Source organism: Lepidochelys olivacea (assembly GCF_965140295.1).
Source record: "Lepidochelys olivacea isolate rLepOli2 genome assembly, chromosome: 9".
Lineage (NCBI taxonomy): Eukaryota > Metazoa > Chordata > Testudines > Cheloniidae > Lepidochelys > Lepidochelys olivacea.
This window is the reverse complement of record NC_140419.1, coordinates 55,208,650-55,224,344: the sequence shown is the minus strand read 5'-3', so window position 1 is coordinate 55,224,344 and position 15,695 is coordinate 55,208,650. Positions and strand designations below refer to the sequence as shown.

The following is a 15,695-nucleotide window of genomic DNA, read 5'->3' as shown; positions in this document are numbered from 1 at the left end:
GTGAGTGAACTGTTTTTGACACTGTATCAGCTAATAATTACTTTGTTATATGTCTTTTTTTAAATATTGACCTGCGCTCAGTTCTATGACAGGCATATCATATATAAAAGGAAATAATAAAACAATCGTGACGTGTGTGTGTATGTGTATTATAGTGGCACTCAGTCTTTTTCCATTTCTGTCACATGTACCTCATTTTTCAAAAGTGTAATATCTTAGCAATTCCCTTTGTATTGAAACTCATTTATAAAAGTTTTTAAGCCTTGGGGTGAATTTTTGTTGCTAATTGATTTTAGTATGGTCAACTTCTGAGAGTTCTAAAGCTTCAGTTTCCTCTTGAAAATAATTTCTTAAAATGAAACTCATCTTAAGTTTCATGGTAAATTTTTACAGGCTATTTATGAATACCTGGAAGATGGAGACTTACAATGGGAATACTAATATAAATGTGTTGGTGCTGATAGGTGCTGCTGTAATTTTATAGAAATATCAGGGCATGAATGTGTCACTTAAGTTTTTATATGCTAAGAATTGTCTTGTATTTTAAAATCATAGTTCCATTTACTAAAATTAAATCATTGCACAAGTACAGGTAAGTCTTCTCCAGCATTTCTCTAAATTACAAAACTCTTGTCCTGAGTCTGAAAATGTTCAGTAGCCCTTAGTTTCTCATTGCTTTCATGTGGCACCATGTGCTTGCAGAACTGCAGTGTTAACTCTTTTTTGGCACTTGCACTGGGTTTCAGGAAAGGGAAAGAGGCTCAGTGGTGGGGAAAGAACAATAGAATTTGAGAGGGAAAATAGAAATAGCGCTGTAGTTGGCACCTGACAGACAATTTAAAAGATGTCATTACCATGCCTGCTCTGCAGTGTAAAGGGCATCAGGTGAGGGTTGGTACACTATCTAGAGTAATAAATACCTTTTTCCTTCTTATAAATATTTATTTTTAAAAGAATAATGAAATGTTAAAGGCTCTTCAAAGGGAGCATTCAGAGACGTGTAAAGGTTAGAAAATAAATTCAAAAAGATGCTAAAGTGGAGCAACTCCCCCCTTCCCCCCCCCCCCCCCCGCCAGATTTTAGCTTGGAAATGTTTGTGGTGGCCAGGAAGCCACACATCATCATCATCCTGCCATTGCTGCTGCAGGCACTGTGTGAGTTCTCTGCATGCTGGTTCCACACCATATGCCCTTGTTCCATCTAGGATGGGTGCACCCCTCTCTACCTATTAGGTTACAAAGAATGGAGCAGATATGAGCAGAATGAGATATTCAGAACTAATGCCAGGCACTTACTACAGCTGCCCCTTATAAGATGGAGGGGAGAGAAGAAAGGTGGAGGATTGTGTATGAGGAACATTTGAGGAAGAGAACTCAGATTCTAAGTTCTTCAGGGCAGAGACCATCTTTTTGTTTTATGTTCATACAGCACCTAGCACGACGTTTGGAGCTACTACAATACAAATAATGATAGAGTTAGAGGAGACAGAAGAAAGTTGAATAACTTTGATCTTGTCAATAATGAGGAGAGCCAGTCCATGCATGAGGGAGGGCAACAACAATAGTCAGAGCCTTAATTACCTGGTTTACAGGAGGAAATGTGGGTCTGAGTGGACGTTGTAAATCTAAGGCCTGGTCTATACTATAGAGTTAGGTCGTAGGAAGCCGCCTTATGTAGCCCTGTTAATGTATGTGTCTACACTACCGGGTCCTTTATGCAGACCTAAGTCACCTCTAATATCCACTTCTGTAATCCACTTCTGCAAGAGGCATAGCACTTAATTCAATTTTCATGGGTTGACAGTGAGGTAGTGCAGACACAGTGTTGTGTAATGCGAGTGCTCATCTGTGACTGCTCTGGAGATCAGTCTCAACTCTTCTGCACTGCAGCCAGATACACAGGAAACAGCCCCTCCTCTGCTAAAGCCCTGGAAATTTTTGATTTCCCATTTCCTGTTTGATCAGCATTGGGAGCATGCCAGCTTGAGCACAGGTGATCATAGTGACTACACGCCCAAACATGCTCCAGCCTGGTCTGCACAGGAGGTGGTGGATCTCATCGCTGTGTGGGGAGAAGAGTCTGTGCAGGCAGAGCTCCGATCCAGCAGAAGAAATGCTGACATCTGTGCAGAAATAGCTCATGGAATGGAAGAGAAGGGCTAGACAAGGGACACATAGCAATGACTTGTGAAAATAAAAGAACTTCGCCAAGTGTACCAGAAGGCACGGGAGGCGAACAGTTGTTCTGGTGCTGAACCCCACACATGCCGGTTCTATAATGAGCTGCATGAGATTCTCGGGGGTGACACTACCAGTACCCCCACAAGCAACGTGGACACCTCACAGATGTGAGTGTCTAGGAACGACAGGGAGGACAATATGGTGGATGAGGAAGAGGAGGAGGAGGAGAATGGGAGCAGGCACGTGGTGGATCCATTCTCCCTAAGAGCCATGAAATATTTTTAACCCTGGAGCCCTGTGGGTCGCAGGATATCACAGTGACCAACTGTGATGCCGGGGAAGGCACCTCTGGTGAGTTCACAGTTATAATCAAAGTCCAATTAAACTTTAGCAGGCACACACATTCGGTGGTATTGCATGTTTACTGTGAAGAAAAAGTAAGCTGCTTTGGTTTTCTGCTTACAAGAGGCCGCTCCCGCTATGCAGAGGGTGGTCCCCGGAAAAGACTGTTTATGTGGACTGGGATAGTCTGGGAATCCTCCATTGATATCTCTCGGAAACTTTCATGGAGGTACTCTACAGTTCTTTGCATAACATTTTTGGGCAGGGAAGTCTTATTTTTTTGCAGGGGTAGGACACTTTCCCATGCAACCCCTGAATTAATTCTGCTGGCATCATTGCAGTACACAGCATAGCAACATAAGGACCAGGTCTATTCCAGGACACTTGCAACATCATCTTCCTTTCCACCTCTGTTACCCTCAGGAGACTGATATCACATAGGGTCACCCAGAGGAAACAGGGGAATTTCTCATTAAAAGTGATTTTACTGGAAAAGAGCATGTAGACCAACCCCCCACCACCCCATTCCGGATTGCCAAACCACGTGGCCACTAATGTGCCTTTACTGTGGTCGGCATGGGTCAGCAAGTTTTTTAAGTGGCTGATAGGGGACTGGGGCCCCACATGTGAGATTCTGCAATTCGGGAGTGAAAATGTCTCTCTCCCCCCACAACCCTTCCCCCCGCCCCTTCATAAACAGCTTCCCATGGTGCTATGGGGAGGGGCAATTGTTTGACTAGCTACCTCTGTTCCTGTCATGAGCCTTCCATAAACTTCATTAAAAGTGCGGTCACCCATGACCTGGGGGTGGGAGCTACTCCCCATGGCTGGAACAGCAAAACGGTGCAGTGAATGGTTACAGATTCTGATTGTTATGGCTTGCACCTAGTGTAATGGGGGGGGGGGGGATTATGAAAACGGCCTTGCTATGGAAACATTTTATGCATGTAAAATGGTCCCTTTCTTTTTTCCCATGACTGACAGCTGGAAATGCATCCTTAAGCATGTCATCAACACCTGAAAGCAGACTTTAGCTGATTAGAAGGAGGAGAAAGAGAACACAGGAGGACATGTTCACCGAGATAACGAACGCCTCTGGGACAGCTGACCCAGAGCTGAGAGCTTGGAGGATTTCACTGTCTGAGAAGTTAGACATGGACATGGAGAGCAGAAAAGCTTCCCATGAGCATGAGTGTGTGGCACAAGATGAGATGCTTCACATTATGAGGGACCAATCAGACATGTTGAGGCATCTGTTTGAACTGCAGGAACAGAAGCAGGAGGGTAGAGTCCCTCTGCAGACCCTGGTGGACAGCCAGCCAGTCAACATCGCCTGGTGCAGAATCACCCTCCCCAAAGCGTTCCACGAGGCATGGGAGAAAAGTCCATTATCCCTTTCACTTAACGCAGGGGGTGGGTACAAGGAACAGAAGGTGCCCATTCACAGAGCTTTGATGTTGACTAGAATGCAGTGCTGTGTTACACAGCTGAAAATGTTTCTCCCGTTCCAACTTTACAACCCCTTTCCCCAAGGCTAACTTTTTTTTCTGTTCTCCCTCTTTACTTATGTTTGTTAAATAAAGTAAATGGATTTGAGAAATAAATGTTCTTTATTGAGTGGAAGCTGTAGGCTTGGGTGGGGGTGGTGGCTTTAAAAGGCAAGTGAAGCTTTGGGAAAGCACAATGTAGACAAGAAGCTCACATTACTGTGACTCATTGTTGAAACGGCTTTCAAAGCCTTGCGGATACATAGCACCTGGGCTTTTCTTATCGACTTGGTGTCTGGCTGCTTAAAAATGGCTGCCTTGCGATCTGTCTCAACTGCGCACCCCTGTGGAAAATTTCCCCCTTTTTCTCCCCACAGATACTATGGAGCACACAGCAGGCAGCTATAACCATGGGGATGTTCTCTTCACTAAGATCCAACATTGTTAGTAAACTTCTTCAGTGCCCTTTTAAATGACCAAAGGCACATTCAACCACCATTCTGCACTTGCTGAGCCTATAGTGAACTGTTCCTTACTGTTGTCCAGACAGCCAGTGTATGGCTTCATGAACCATGGGAGCAAGGGATAGGCTGGGTCCCCCAGGATAACTATAGGCATCTCAACATCATCAATGTTCAGTTTGTGGTCTGGAAAGAAAGTCCCGGATTGCAGCTTTTTGAACAGACCTGAGTTCCTAAAGATGCACGTGTCATGAATCTTTCCCAACCATCCTACGTTGATGCTGGTGAAACGCCCCCTGTGATCTACCAGCACTTGTAACACCATTGAGAAGTATCCCTTTTGGTTTATGTACTCTTTGGCAAAGTGGTCTGGTGCCAAGATGGGGATATGCATGTCACCTATCGCCCCAACGCAATTAAGGAACCCCATTGCAGCAAAACCATCCACTATGTCCTGCACATTTCCCAGACACACTACCCTTCATAGCAGAAGTTGATTAATGGCCCTGCACATTTGGAGCACAGCAGCTCACACAGTTGATTTACCTACCCCAAATTGATTCCCCACTGACCGGTAACTGTCTGGTGTTGCAAGCTTCCAAATAGCGATCACCACTTGCTTCTCCACTGTTAGAGGAGCTCTCATTTTTGTGTTGCTGAACTGCAGGGCAGGGGAAAGCTCTTCACAAAGTTCCTGGAAGGTGGCTTTCTGCATTCAAAAGTTCTGCAGCCACTGTTTGTCATCCCATACCTGCAAAACGATGTGGTCCCCCCAATCAGTGCTTGTTTCATAGGACCAGAAACAGTGCTCAACAGAGTGCAGCTGCACTGTGACTGCCAGCAGCAACTGTGAATTGTTTTTTTTTCAATGGCTTGCAGCAGGGCTGCTTGTAGGGCATTGCTATGTTCCACACAGCAGACCCTACTTCGCCTCTGGAAATAATGCAGGAGAAGACGCGAGGTGTTTGAGATGCTCACAGCAAAAGTGCACAACTGAGCAGGTTCCATTCTTCTGGGGTTATGGCATACACACGGCAATTTTAAGATGCGAAAACCACTGGATTGTTTGCCATTGATTCGAGGGAGGGAGGACAGTGCATTATGGGATACTGATGCAATATTCCCATTCTCCCCTGCGACAATGTTTTGGTCCCATGAGGCATTGCACAAACTTCCCAAAGCACACTGTGGCAAATTACACTTTGGGATAGCTACCCATGATGCACTGCTTTGTGCACTGATGCAGGCACTGCTAGTGACACACTCAATCGAGACAATGAGCATGTTGTGACCATGCCCAATTGACTTAATTAATTCGGAGGCTTGAGGTCAAATCAGATCAAGTCGACTTAATTTGGTAGTGTAGACAAGCCCTAAGACAAAAGGAAAGAAGGGAATGAGTGTCACATTTATCATGCTAATAAGGTGCTTCCAAAGATTATTCACTTTTAAAATATTTTCTGGGACAGAATCCCCAATCTCCTTCCCCATCCATTTCCTCCCTGAAAAAATTTAGCATGTTGTTTTTTCCTCTCTCTGAACTTCTTTCCTCCTCAGTTGGATTCTGATTTGGCTGCTGCTCAGGTAAAGATAGTGATATATAGGCCAGCCTATGAGTGGTATGTACATGCATCAATCAACTGACTGACCTCTTCGACAGATAGTGGCCTCTCTACCTGCCCTGTATGATTAAGCACAAAGCAGAGCCTAAAAAAAATAGCATCTCTTATATATATATAACCCTGTCTAAAAGCCTGTTTGATTTATTTCTTCCACTTCTTGGGTCCCAGTTTGTGTTCAAATAATTGAAATCTCTCATTAATACCATTATGTTCCTTTTGCAAAGCTTTTTAATTTTTGCTGACTTTTCTATTGCTCCTTCTGATGAAGCATCTTATAGCAAGCTCCTCTGTCAACTTATTTCCTTTATTGCATTTAATCTCAAAATAAAATAATTCTACCTCATCCAGAGTGGTCTCACCAATCTCCTTATTTCACTGCTTCCTTCCTTTACATATAAGTTACTTATCCTGTCCTGCCCCTTCTCATCTGAACAATATATCTTTCAGTATTAACAATGTTGTTGCTCTCCAAGTATGTCTCTTCCTTGCATTCATTTATCATCCTCCAAATTAGTGCTGGCATATAATAATTTTGGAAGGCACCTGCACTACCCCCCTACATCTTTCCTCCTTCCCTGACATCTCCATCTCTATTCTTCCTTCACTTCTCCTTTCCAAACCACCCTCTTCCCCACACATGCTCAGTTTTCCTTTCTTACTCACTTACCCCAGGTTCTTCTGTCTTTCCATTGAGACCACAGCAGGCTTGAAAACCCTCCTTGTATGGCTGGGGGTGGAGGGGGGTGGGGAGAATTGCAAAGGAGAGAAAAAAGAAAAGGAGTACTTGTGGCACCTTAGAGACTAACCAATTTATTTGAACATAAGCTTTCGTGAGCTACAGCTCACTTCATCGGATGCATACTGTGGAAAATACAGAAGATGTTTTTATACACACAAACCATGAAAAAATGGATGTTTATCACTACAAAAGGTTTTCTCTCCCTCCACCCCACTCTCCTGCTGGTAATAGCTTGTGTAAAGTGATCACTCTCCTTACAATGTGTATGATAATCAAGGTGGGCCATTTCCAGTACAAATCCAGGTTTTCTCCCCACCCCAACCCCCCACAAACCCACTCTCTTGTTGGTAATAGCTTATCTAAAGTGATCATTTTCCTTACAATGTGTATGATCATCAAGGTGGGCCATTTCCAGCACAAAAGGGGGTGGGAGAAAACCTGTATTTGTGCTGGAAATGGCCCACCTTGATTATCATACACATTGTAAGGAGAGTGATCATTTTACATAAGCTATTACCAGCAGGAGGGTGGGGTGGGGGGAGAGAAAACCTTTTGTAGTGATAAACACCCATTTTTTCATGGTTTGTGTGTATAAAAACATCTTCTGTATTTTCCACAGTATGCATGAAGTGAGCTGTAGTTCACGAAAGCTTATGCTCAAATAAATTGGTTAGTCTCTAAGGTGCCACAAGTACTCCTTTTCTTTTTGCGAATACAGACTAACACGGCTGTTACTCTGAAAAGAGAGAAAGGAGCCTGGAGGCCCAAAGAACCTCCCGTAGGTAGGTAGGTGGCCAAGATGGGACTTGCAGCAGCCTGTAGATGAGGTAAGTGGCAGCTGCTGGGAGACCAGCGTTGAGAGAAGCGGAGCAGAGCTGTCTGGTCAGCCAGGCTCGAGGGACCTGCTGTGCAGAAGCTCACAGCACAGCAGTACCATTGGTGCAGAGGTCAAAGGCAGGCTGTTCCATCTGGTACTCCTTTTGTCACTGCCTTTGTCACCTACGCTGAATGCATTGCTGACATCACACGACCATTCCTAGGAGCACCCTGTGCATAGTTTGCATGTCCCTAAGTGGATCTCAGCTCACAATAGTCACTTTGACTTTTCCTGCTTTGACAAATCTATGACTTTTCCTAAAATTTACTCCTATAAACTTAGAGCCCTAATTGTGTTCTGTGATATACTGAGCACTCACAGTAACTATGGCAGTGATGAGTAGATGTGAACACCTCTAGCACAATATTTACTTGTAATTTAAAGAGCGGAATAATGAAGATGACTGGATTGTACAAAATGGCATCTTGTTTCTCTTAGCAGAAATTATTCTAGCAATGTATAAGGAATTAGTAAGGCCACATTTGAAATGTGATGTATTGTTCAACCTGTTTATAAATAGAATATTTTTAGAAATGAAAAAAAGTACAACAGAAGGGAGTCAGAAAGTTAAAGGAACTATGAGATCTCTGTTGTTCAGAGAGGTTAGAGAAACTATGGTGTATTGTGGAAAGACTGTTTATGAGAGGGAGCCCTACTGAGGTTTTACTGTTTTTTGACGGGAATAGAAAATTGATAAAATAAGACTCTTTAGGTTAATGTCAGGTAAAATTATGCAAGATGATTATAGGTGTCTAAAGTAAAGCTACCAAAGGACCAGATTCTGATGCCTTATTCACGTTGACTAGTTTCTTATTCCGCAAGTGATCCCATTGAAGTTTAATGGGATGACTCCTGGAGGAAAGCACTCCTGAACTGGAGTAAGGGTATTAGAAATTACAAGAATTTGAGAATTTCTTTACATCAGTAGGAGTCAAGAGCTTTGCTAATTAGTGTCACCTTTGAGTAAATGAAAGCAGAGTGATTCGGAAGCTGACAAAACACTGATGCTGTTGTATTAGAAACACAAGTCGTACTTAAATTTATTACAGAATCGTTTAAAATCTGTCAAAGCTGAAAAAATACCTTTCCCACTTTTGTAAAGTGCTTTGAGATTTTGGAATGAAAAGCGCTATCTAAGTGTAAGTGGTATTGTTATCTAATTTAGTTTAGAGGTTTCTTTTAGACTCAAATAAAAAATACTTTACAACAAATTTGTTTGTTTGAGAAATCCAACACTGATCTGGCTACCAGTACTCTGGAAATGAAACATTCCATTTTCGGAGCAGGAGGTAACAGTTTTGCCAAAGTAACATTGCTTGAATTCTCCCCAGAGAGATACAGTAACTGGTTGAAAGTGAGTTCATGATTAAACATAAGAAATGTAATATATGTATGTTTGTTTAATTCTAATTGGTAGTTTTCTTTTCTTTCAGCAATGTCCAACAGACAAGGTGTATTTCATAGCAAAGGAGATTCTTGCTACTGAACGGACATATGTGAAAGACCTAGAAGTTATTACAGTAGTAAGAGTGTTAAACTTTCTTTAATGTTCTTGTTCCTTGGACCAGGTTTTTAACCATTAACTTGAAAAAATAGAAATTCTTCTTTGAGTGCTGTCCCTGTGGGTGCTCCACTTCAGGTGTCGGTGCATCCTGGCACCGTCCATTGGAGATTTATGGTAGCAGTGTCCGTGTGGGTCGCATGTGCGCAGTAGGCATCTTGCTGTGCCATTGGTGCCGTGTCTAGCGCGCGCATGACCTGAGCCATCCAGTTCCTTCTCAGCCATCCTCTGCTGAAGACTGAGCTCAGGGGCACTGTTCATCACTCTCGCCAAACTTTTAAAAATAGCAGTTTAAGTAGTTAGTCTTTCTAATAGTTGTAATTAGAGTTAGTGATAGTTTTAGTAAAACAAAAAAAAACGTTTATATTCCCAGCTTACCCTCCCCATAGTTTCCCCACACCGAAGTCAGTTAACCGTTAAGATGCCTGACTCCCCAGGCTTTAAGCAATGTGGCTCTTGCCGCGAAGCAGTGCCTGTTTTGGACAGACACTGTGTGTGTGTCTGAAGTCTTCAGGAGGCGCATATCCTGCAAAAGTGCACCCTCTGCAGTAATCAGAAAGTGAGAACCGTGCGTGACTGAAATCTCTGCTTGAAAATGATACTGATGGAGAAATCTCCAACCAGAGACAGACCAACAGACCTCCTCTCCGGGCACCCCCGCCCATCCCCCTGCAGGGACAGGAGACGTACCTCCTTCTAAAAGACTGAGGAAGAGGGTGCAGGCGTCTATGCAGAGAGCACCGCAGAAACATAGGTGGTCTCCTGCCAGGTCACTACTGACACATGCTCAAGTGAGCACCTACGATGCTCCAGGCACCACCGAGTCCCGAGCGAAGGAGACAGAGTCAAGGCACAGACAGCGAGGTGTCTCCTCCACAGCACCGAATTCACCCATAAGAGACTCGGTACCAAGCATCTCCTCAGGCACCATGCCCCCCACACCTCCTCCCCACAGCACCAACATCGCAGTCGGCACTGGTTGAGAAAACCAAGTTGGCACTGACCGTGCCAACTAAACCAACACAACAACTGATGGCACCGGTGTCATCATCGATAAGAGTGCCCTGACGGTACCGATATCAGAATCATCACAGAATCTACTGCAACAGAGTGACTTAACTGTCTCGTAGGCACCGCCGTCCCCACTATTCGGTACTGAGGGCTCTCCTGTAAGTTATAGAGGAGATCGCCATACTGCTCATGACGCAGTACACTTGTCCAGTGAAGATGATGATGATGTGCAGGAACCATTCACTTTCTCACTGCACCACTCATCACCGAAAGACCACTGACCATCCTGGAGCCAGATGGGGCCCAAATACTCTTAAAACCATTCGGTTCAACCGTGATACGGACTGCAGTGGATGTATCCACTGATGGCCTTCCCAATGCAATGGACACATTGGGAACCCTGGGCAACTTACTGGGGCCCCCACTCCAGGCCATCCATGGCGCATAGAGGCAAGCTGAGGTCTAATCCCAAGTCTCCCACCCCACAGCCAAGTGAGGATCAGGATGTTGGGGTTAACACAGAAACAGGCACTGATCAGGAAGCGACATCTCCTGCTCACAATTCTTCCTCCTGCCTGGATGAGGTAATCATGCCACCACCGCCTACCTTGGCAGATGACTTCAAACAGTTTCAGGAACAGTTTAAGCAAGTCGACCAAAGCCAGGACATCCCATTGGAGGAAGTGCAGACAAACCAGCATAAGTTGGTACAAATGTTACAACCTTCATCTACTTCCAAAATTGCATCATTGATGGGCAGAGCAATTTTGGAACCCGCAGAAACAGTCTGGCAGACACTGGCCGCAATTTCTCCGACATGCAAAAGGGCAGATAGAAAGTGATATGTGGGTGGACTTGCTCTTCTTGCTCCTACCTCCCAACTCCTTGGTAGTTGATGCCGCTAATCAGTGTGGCAAACAACAACAGTTTAGATCGACCCCATAAGATAAAGAACCACAAAAGGCTCAACATCTTCGGGCGAAAAATTTACTCCTCAGCGACATTACAGTTCCAAATCGCCAACTATTTGGCCTTGCTGGCTAAATAAAATTATGATAATTATGGGAAACTTAGCTTGTTCTCAGTGGAGCTCCCCAAGCAGGAACAATCACAATTTCAGGCCATTGTAAATGAGGGTCAACTCATAGCTAAAACAGCCCTCCAAGTGTCTTTGGACATCATGGCCAGGGCAGCCAGAACCATGGCCACGGTTGTAGTTATGCACCGGGTATCCTGGCTACAATCCTCTGGCATACCTAAAGGACTCCAATCCAAGGTCAAGGACCTACCTTTCGACCGAGAGAAACTATTTTTGGCCAAGATGGACGAGGTGCTCCACTCAGTGAAAGATTCTCGAGCCACTCTTTGCAATTTGGGGATCTACACTCCGCCTGCGAAGAGAAGATGATGCCAGCCTTATAAATGGAACAAGGATTCCTCTTTCAACCGACAGCAACAGAGGCAATTCAAGAATCAAAGACAATGCCTATGTTTGCAGGGACGGAGAACACCTCAATCTCAACCACTGACTTCTCAAACAGTTCCACTCAAACAACAATTTTGAAGTTTTGGTTGAGGGTGTGGATGACCTCCCTCACCAGGCAGTGCTTATACCAGATCTGTCCCCATGCTTTGGTCACCAGCTTTACCCATTCTACCACATCTGGGCATTAATAACCATGGACCAATGGGTGTTTTAGAGATCGTAGGATTGGCTATACCATCTCATTTACCTCCCGACCATCTTTAGGGAACCTTCTCACAAGCACCTGTTCTGGCAAGAAGTCAATCATTTTCTACAACTAGGTGCCGTGGAATGAGTACCTTAACAGTATGGGGGAAGGGATTCTACTCCCAGTACTCCTTGACCCAGAATAAGAATGGGGCAAGGAGACCTATCTTGGATCTCAGGAAGCTCAACAAGTTTGTACGCATTCAAAAGTTCAAGATGATCACATTGGCACGATACTTCCAGCACTGCAAAAGGGAGACTTATTTTCAGCCTTCGACTTCCAAGATACGTATTTTAATATTGCCATACACCCTGCTCACAGGAAATTTCTGTGATTCTCAGTAGGACACAAACATTTCCAGTACATAGTACTACCATTCGGCTTATCTACTGCACCAAGAGTTTTCTCCAAAACCCTAGCGGTAGTAGCGGCACATCTACACAAACAGGGAATTATGATCTTTCCTTACCTGGATGATTGCCTTCTCAAAGGCCCAACTCAACAAGAAGCACTGGGCACAGTCCAGACGACAGTAGCACTCTTCAGGGATCTAGGGCTACAGATAAATGAAAGAAAATTCAATCTAATTCCTGTTCAGCAATTGGACTTCATTGGGGTGCATCTCAATGCCATAGAAGCCAAGGCATCCCTGCCCCTGAACAGATTTGCAACTCTGACAAACCTTATCTCAGAGGTAAGAGTCAGCCCCCAAATAGCAGTTCGTACTGTCCTGCAACTGCTAGGACACATGGCAGCCTCAGTGTTTGAGGTACAACATGCAGGACTACATATGCCCTGCCTACAGGGCTGGTTACACTCTGTCATAAATATAGAGGAAAGAGTAGCATAAAATCCCTCCTTGGCAGCTGTACTGAATTGCCTTACCTGTAAGGGGTTAAACAGTTCAAATAACCTAGTTGGCATCTAACCAGAAGGACCAATGAGGAAAGAAGATACTTTCAAGTCTGGGGGGGAAGGATTTGTTTGTTTGTTCTCTTTGTTGTTCCCTCTCTGGACGGAGAGAGAAGCCAAGCAGGTACAGCATATCCTGAAAATATACCTGGAATAATCCATCTAAAATCACAGAAATTGTAAGTAAGGCAAGGAAATGCATCAGGTTATCTTTTGTTTTAGCTTGTGAATTTTTCCTATGTACAGAGGTAGTTTTATTCCTGTTTTTGTAACTGTGAAGCTGAGCCTAGAGGGGAATCCTCTGTGTTTTAAATCTTTTTCTTACCCTGTAAAGTTCCCTTCCATTATGATTTTGCAGGTGTGATTCTTTTACTTTTTTCTTTATAATAGAGTTCTTCTTTTAAGAATCTGATTGATTTTTAGTGTCCTGAAGAAAAGGGTCTGGTCTGTGCTCACATTACTCAGGCAATTGGTTGTATATTATTCTCAAGCCTCCCCAGGAAAGGGAGTGAGAGGGCTTGGGGGGATATTTTGCGAGGATAGGGATTCCAAGTGACCCTGCCCTGAATTTTTGTGTAAATTATTTGGTGGTGGCAACAATACCATCCAAGGACAAGGAAAGGAATTTGTGCCTTGGGGAAGTTTTAACCTAAGATGGTAGAATATTAGCTTAGGGGGGGTCTTTCAGAGTGGGGGGGAACCCTGACAAACTCCGTATACATACCCAGCAAGCACAGACTGCACAAACGACTTACAGTACCACCCCGTATCCTGGACTCTTTACACTAGTGGACAAGACCAGCAAATGTATGCATGGACATCCTGTTCCAACAGGAACCCACATCAATAGTAATCATGACGGATGCTTCGCTGATAGGCTGGGGCACCCACATGCATCAGCACATGGTTCCAGGCAAATGGTCTTTTGCAGAGTCTCAGCTACACATCAAAATACTAGAGCTATGCATGGTCCGCAGTGCCAGCAGACACTTCCTGCCTCACATAAACAACGAATCAATTCGCATAATGACTGACAACATTGCCTGCATGTTTTACATCAGTTGCCAAGGGGGTCATCAATCTCATTCATTATGCACCGAAACCATGAAACTGTGGAACTGGTGCATACACCACAACATAACATAACAACATTTCAACATCCTACCTTCCTGGCTGTCAGAACACGAAGGCAGTGGTGAGCTGGAGCTGATTCGCACCGGTTCGCTAGAACCGGTCGTTAAATTTAGAAGCCCTTTTAGAACAGCTGATTTGCGGGAAGCCGGGGGAGAGGGGCATGGAGAAGCAGAGCGGGGCGGTGTGTTCAGGGGAGGAGGCGGAGCAGAGGTGAGGTGAGCTGGGGCCAGGCTTGGGGTGGGGAGCTGCCAGTGGGTGCTCTGCACCCACCAATTTTCCCCGTGGGTGCTCCAGCCCCGGACCACCCAGGGAGTCAGCGCCTAAGACGCCACTTTTGATATGATCAGTCGGGGAGCAGCCGCTCCCCCTGCTCCCCCCAAGATATGCTTCCCTGCCCCTAGGAGCCAGAGGGACCTGTCGGATGCTTCCTAGGAGCTGCCCCAGGTAAACGCCGCTGGGACTCCACACCTTGCCCCCCGGCAGGTGCCTCTGGCTCTTGGGGGAGGGGTGGGCACCCACTACGGTGGCCCACGAGACCCTCCTGCCCGGTTCTGGGGGCAGTCAGGGGACAGGGAAAGGGGGTGGATGGGACAGGGATCCTCGGGGGTGGGGGTGGGCAACGACCCCCTCATGGGGTGAGGAGGGAACCCGTTGTTAAGATTTTGGCAGCTCATCACTGCACGAAGGTAGACACGCTCAGCAGATACTTCTCTTGAGACCACAAATGGGAAATGAACGAAGGAGTCCTGCTATCCATATTCTGCCAGTGGGGCATTCCCCTCATTGACCTGTTCGCATCGCCAACAAACCACAAATGTGCAATGTTCTGCTCGAGAGCAGGAATGGGACCACAGTCACTGGGGGACGCCTTCCTCATCAAATGGGATGTACAACTCATGTACATGTTCCCACCGATTCCCCTAATATCATGTGTGGTACACAAGATATGCCTAGACAAGGCCAAGGTCATCTTCAGAGTCCTGGTGTAGTCCAGGCAAGCATGGTAGGGATATGGCGCACATGGCGATATGTGCCCCTCAAGCTCTCCCTTGCCAAATGGACCCACTGACTCAGAACAACGGTTGCACTCTTCACCCAAATCTGGAGAAACTCCATCTACAAATGTGGTTCCTGCATGGTTCCATTATGGCGAACTAGCCTGCTCGGAACAAGTCAAACATGTATTACTAAACAGCAGGAAAGCGACCACGTGTAATACTTACCTTCAAAATGGAAGAGATTCTCCTCCTGGTGTCAAGAAAAACACATACCGGCCTCCACAACACTGCTACCATTAGTGCTGGAGTACCTGCTGGAGCTGAAATGCTCGGGTTTAGCAACAAGCTCAATGGAAGTCCACCTTGCGGCCATTAGAGCATTCCATCATAAGATTGATGGGACCTCAGTCTTCGCTCACCCCATCGTAAACGCTTCCTCAGGGGTCTCCAGAACATTTACCCAGAGGTTTGCCAACCTACTCCGGCCTGGGACCTCAGTCTGGTATTGAAAGGACTCACCAGAACACCATTTGAGCCACCTGTTCCCTCCTACACTTGGTCACTATTGCTTCTGCCAGAAGGATGAGTGAGATAGGGGTTCTCATGGCCGATCCTCCTTACACAATATTCTTCAAAGA

At 45.3% G+C, this 15,695-nt stretch overlaps 1 protein-coding gene across 2 annotated transcripts in view; it reads left to right on the top strand.

The window, feature by feature from the left end:
* FARP2 (FERM, ARH/RhoGEF and pleckstrin domain protein 2) overlaps positions 1 to 15,695 on the top strand; it is a 211,642-nt gene that overhangs the window by 164,655 nt on the left and 31,292 nt on the right. For both annotated transcript variants that reach the window (XM_084638831.1, XM_084638832.1), the window contains exon 15: positions 9,142 to 9,231. In XM_084638831.1, coding sequence (XP_084494957.1) covers positions 9,142 to 9,231 — 90 coding nt within the window. The remainder of the gene's footprint in view (positions 1 to 9,141; positions 9,232 to 15,695) is intronic.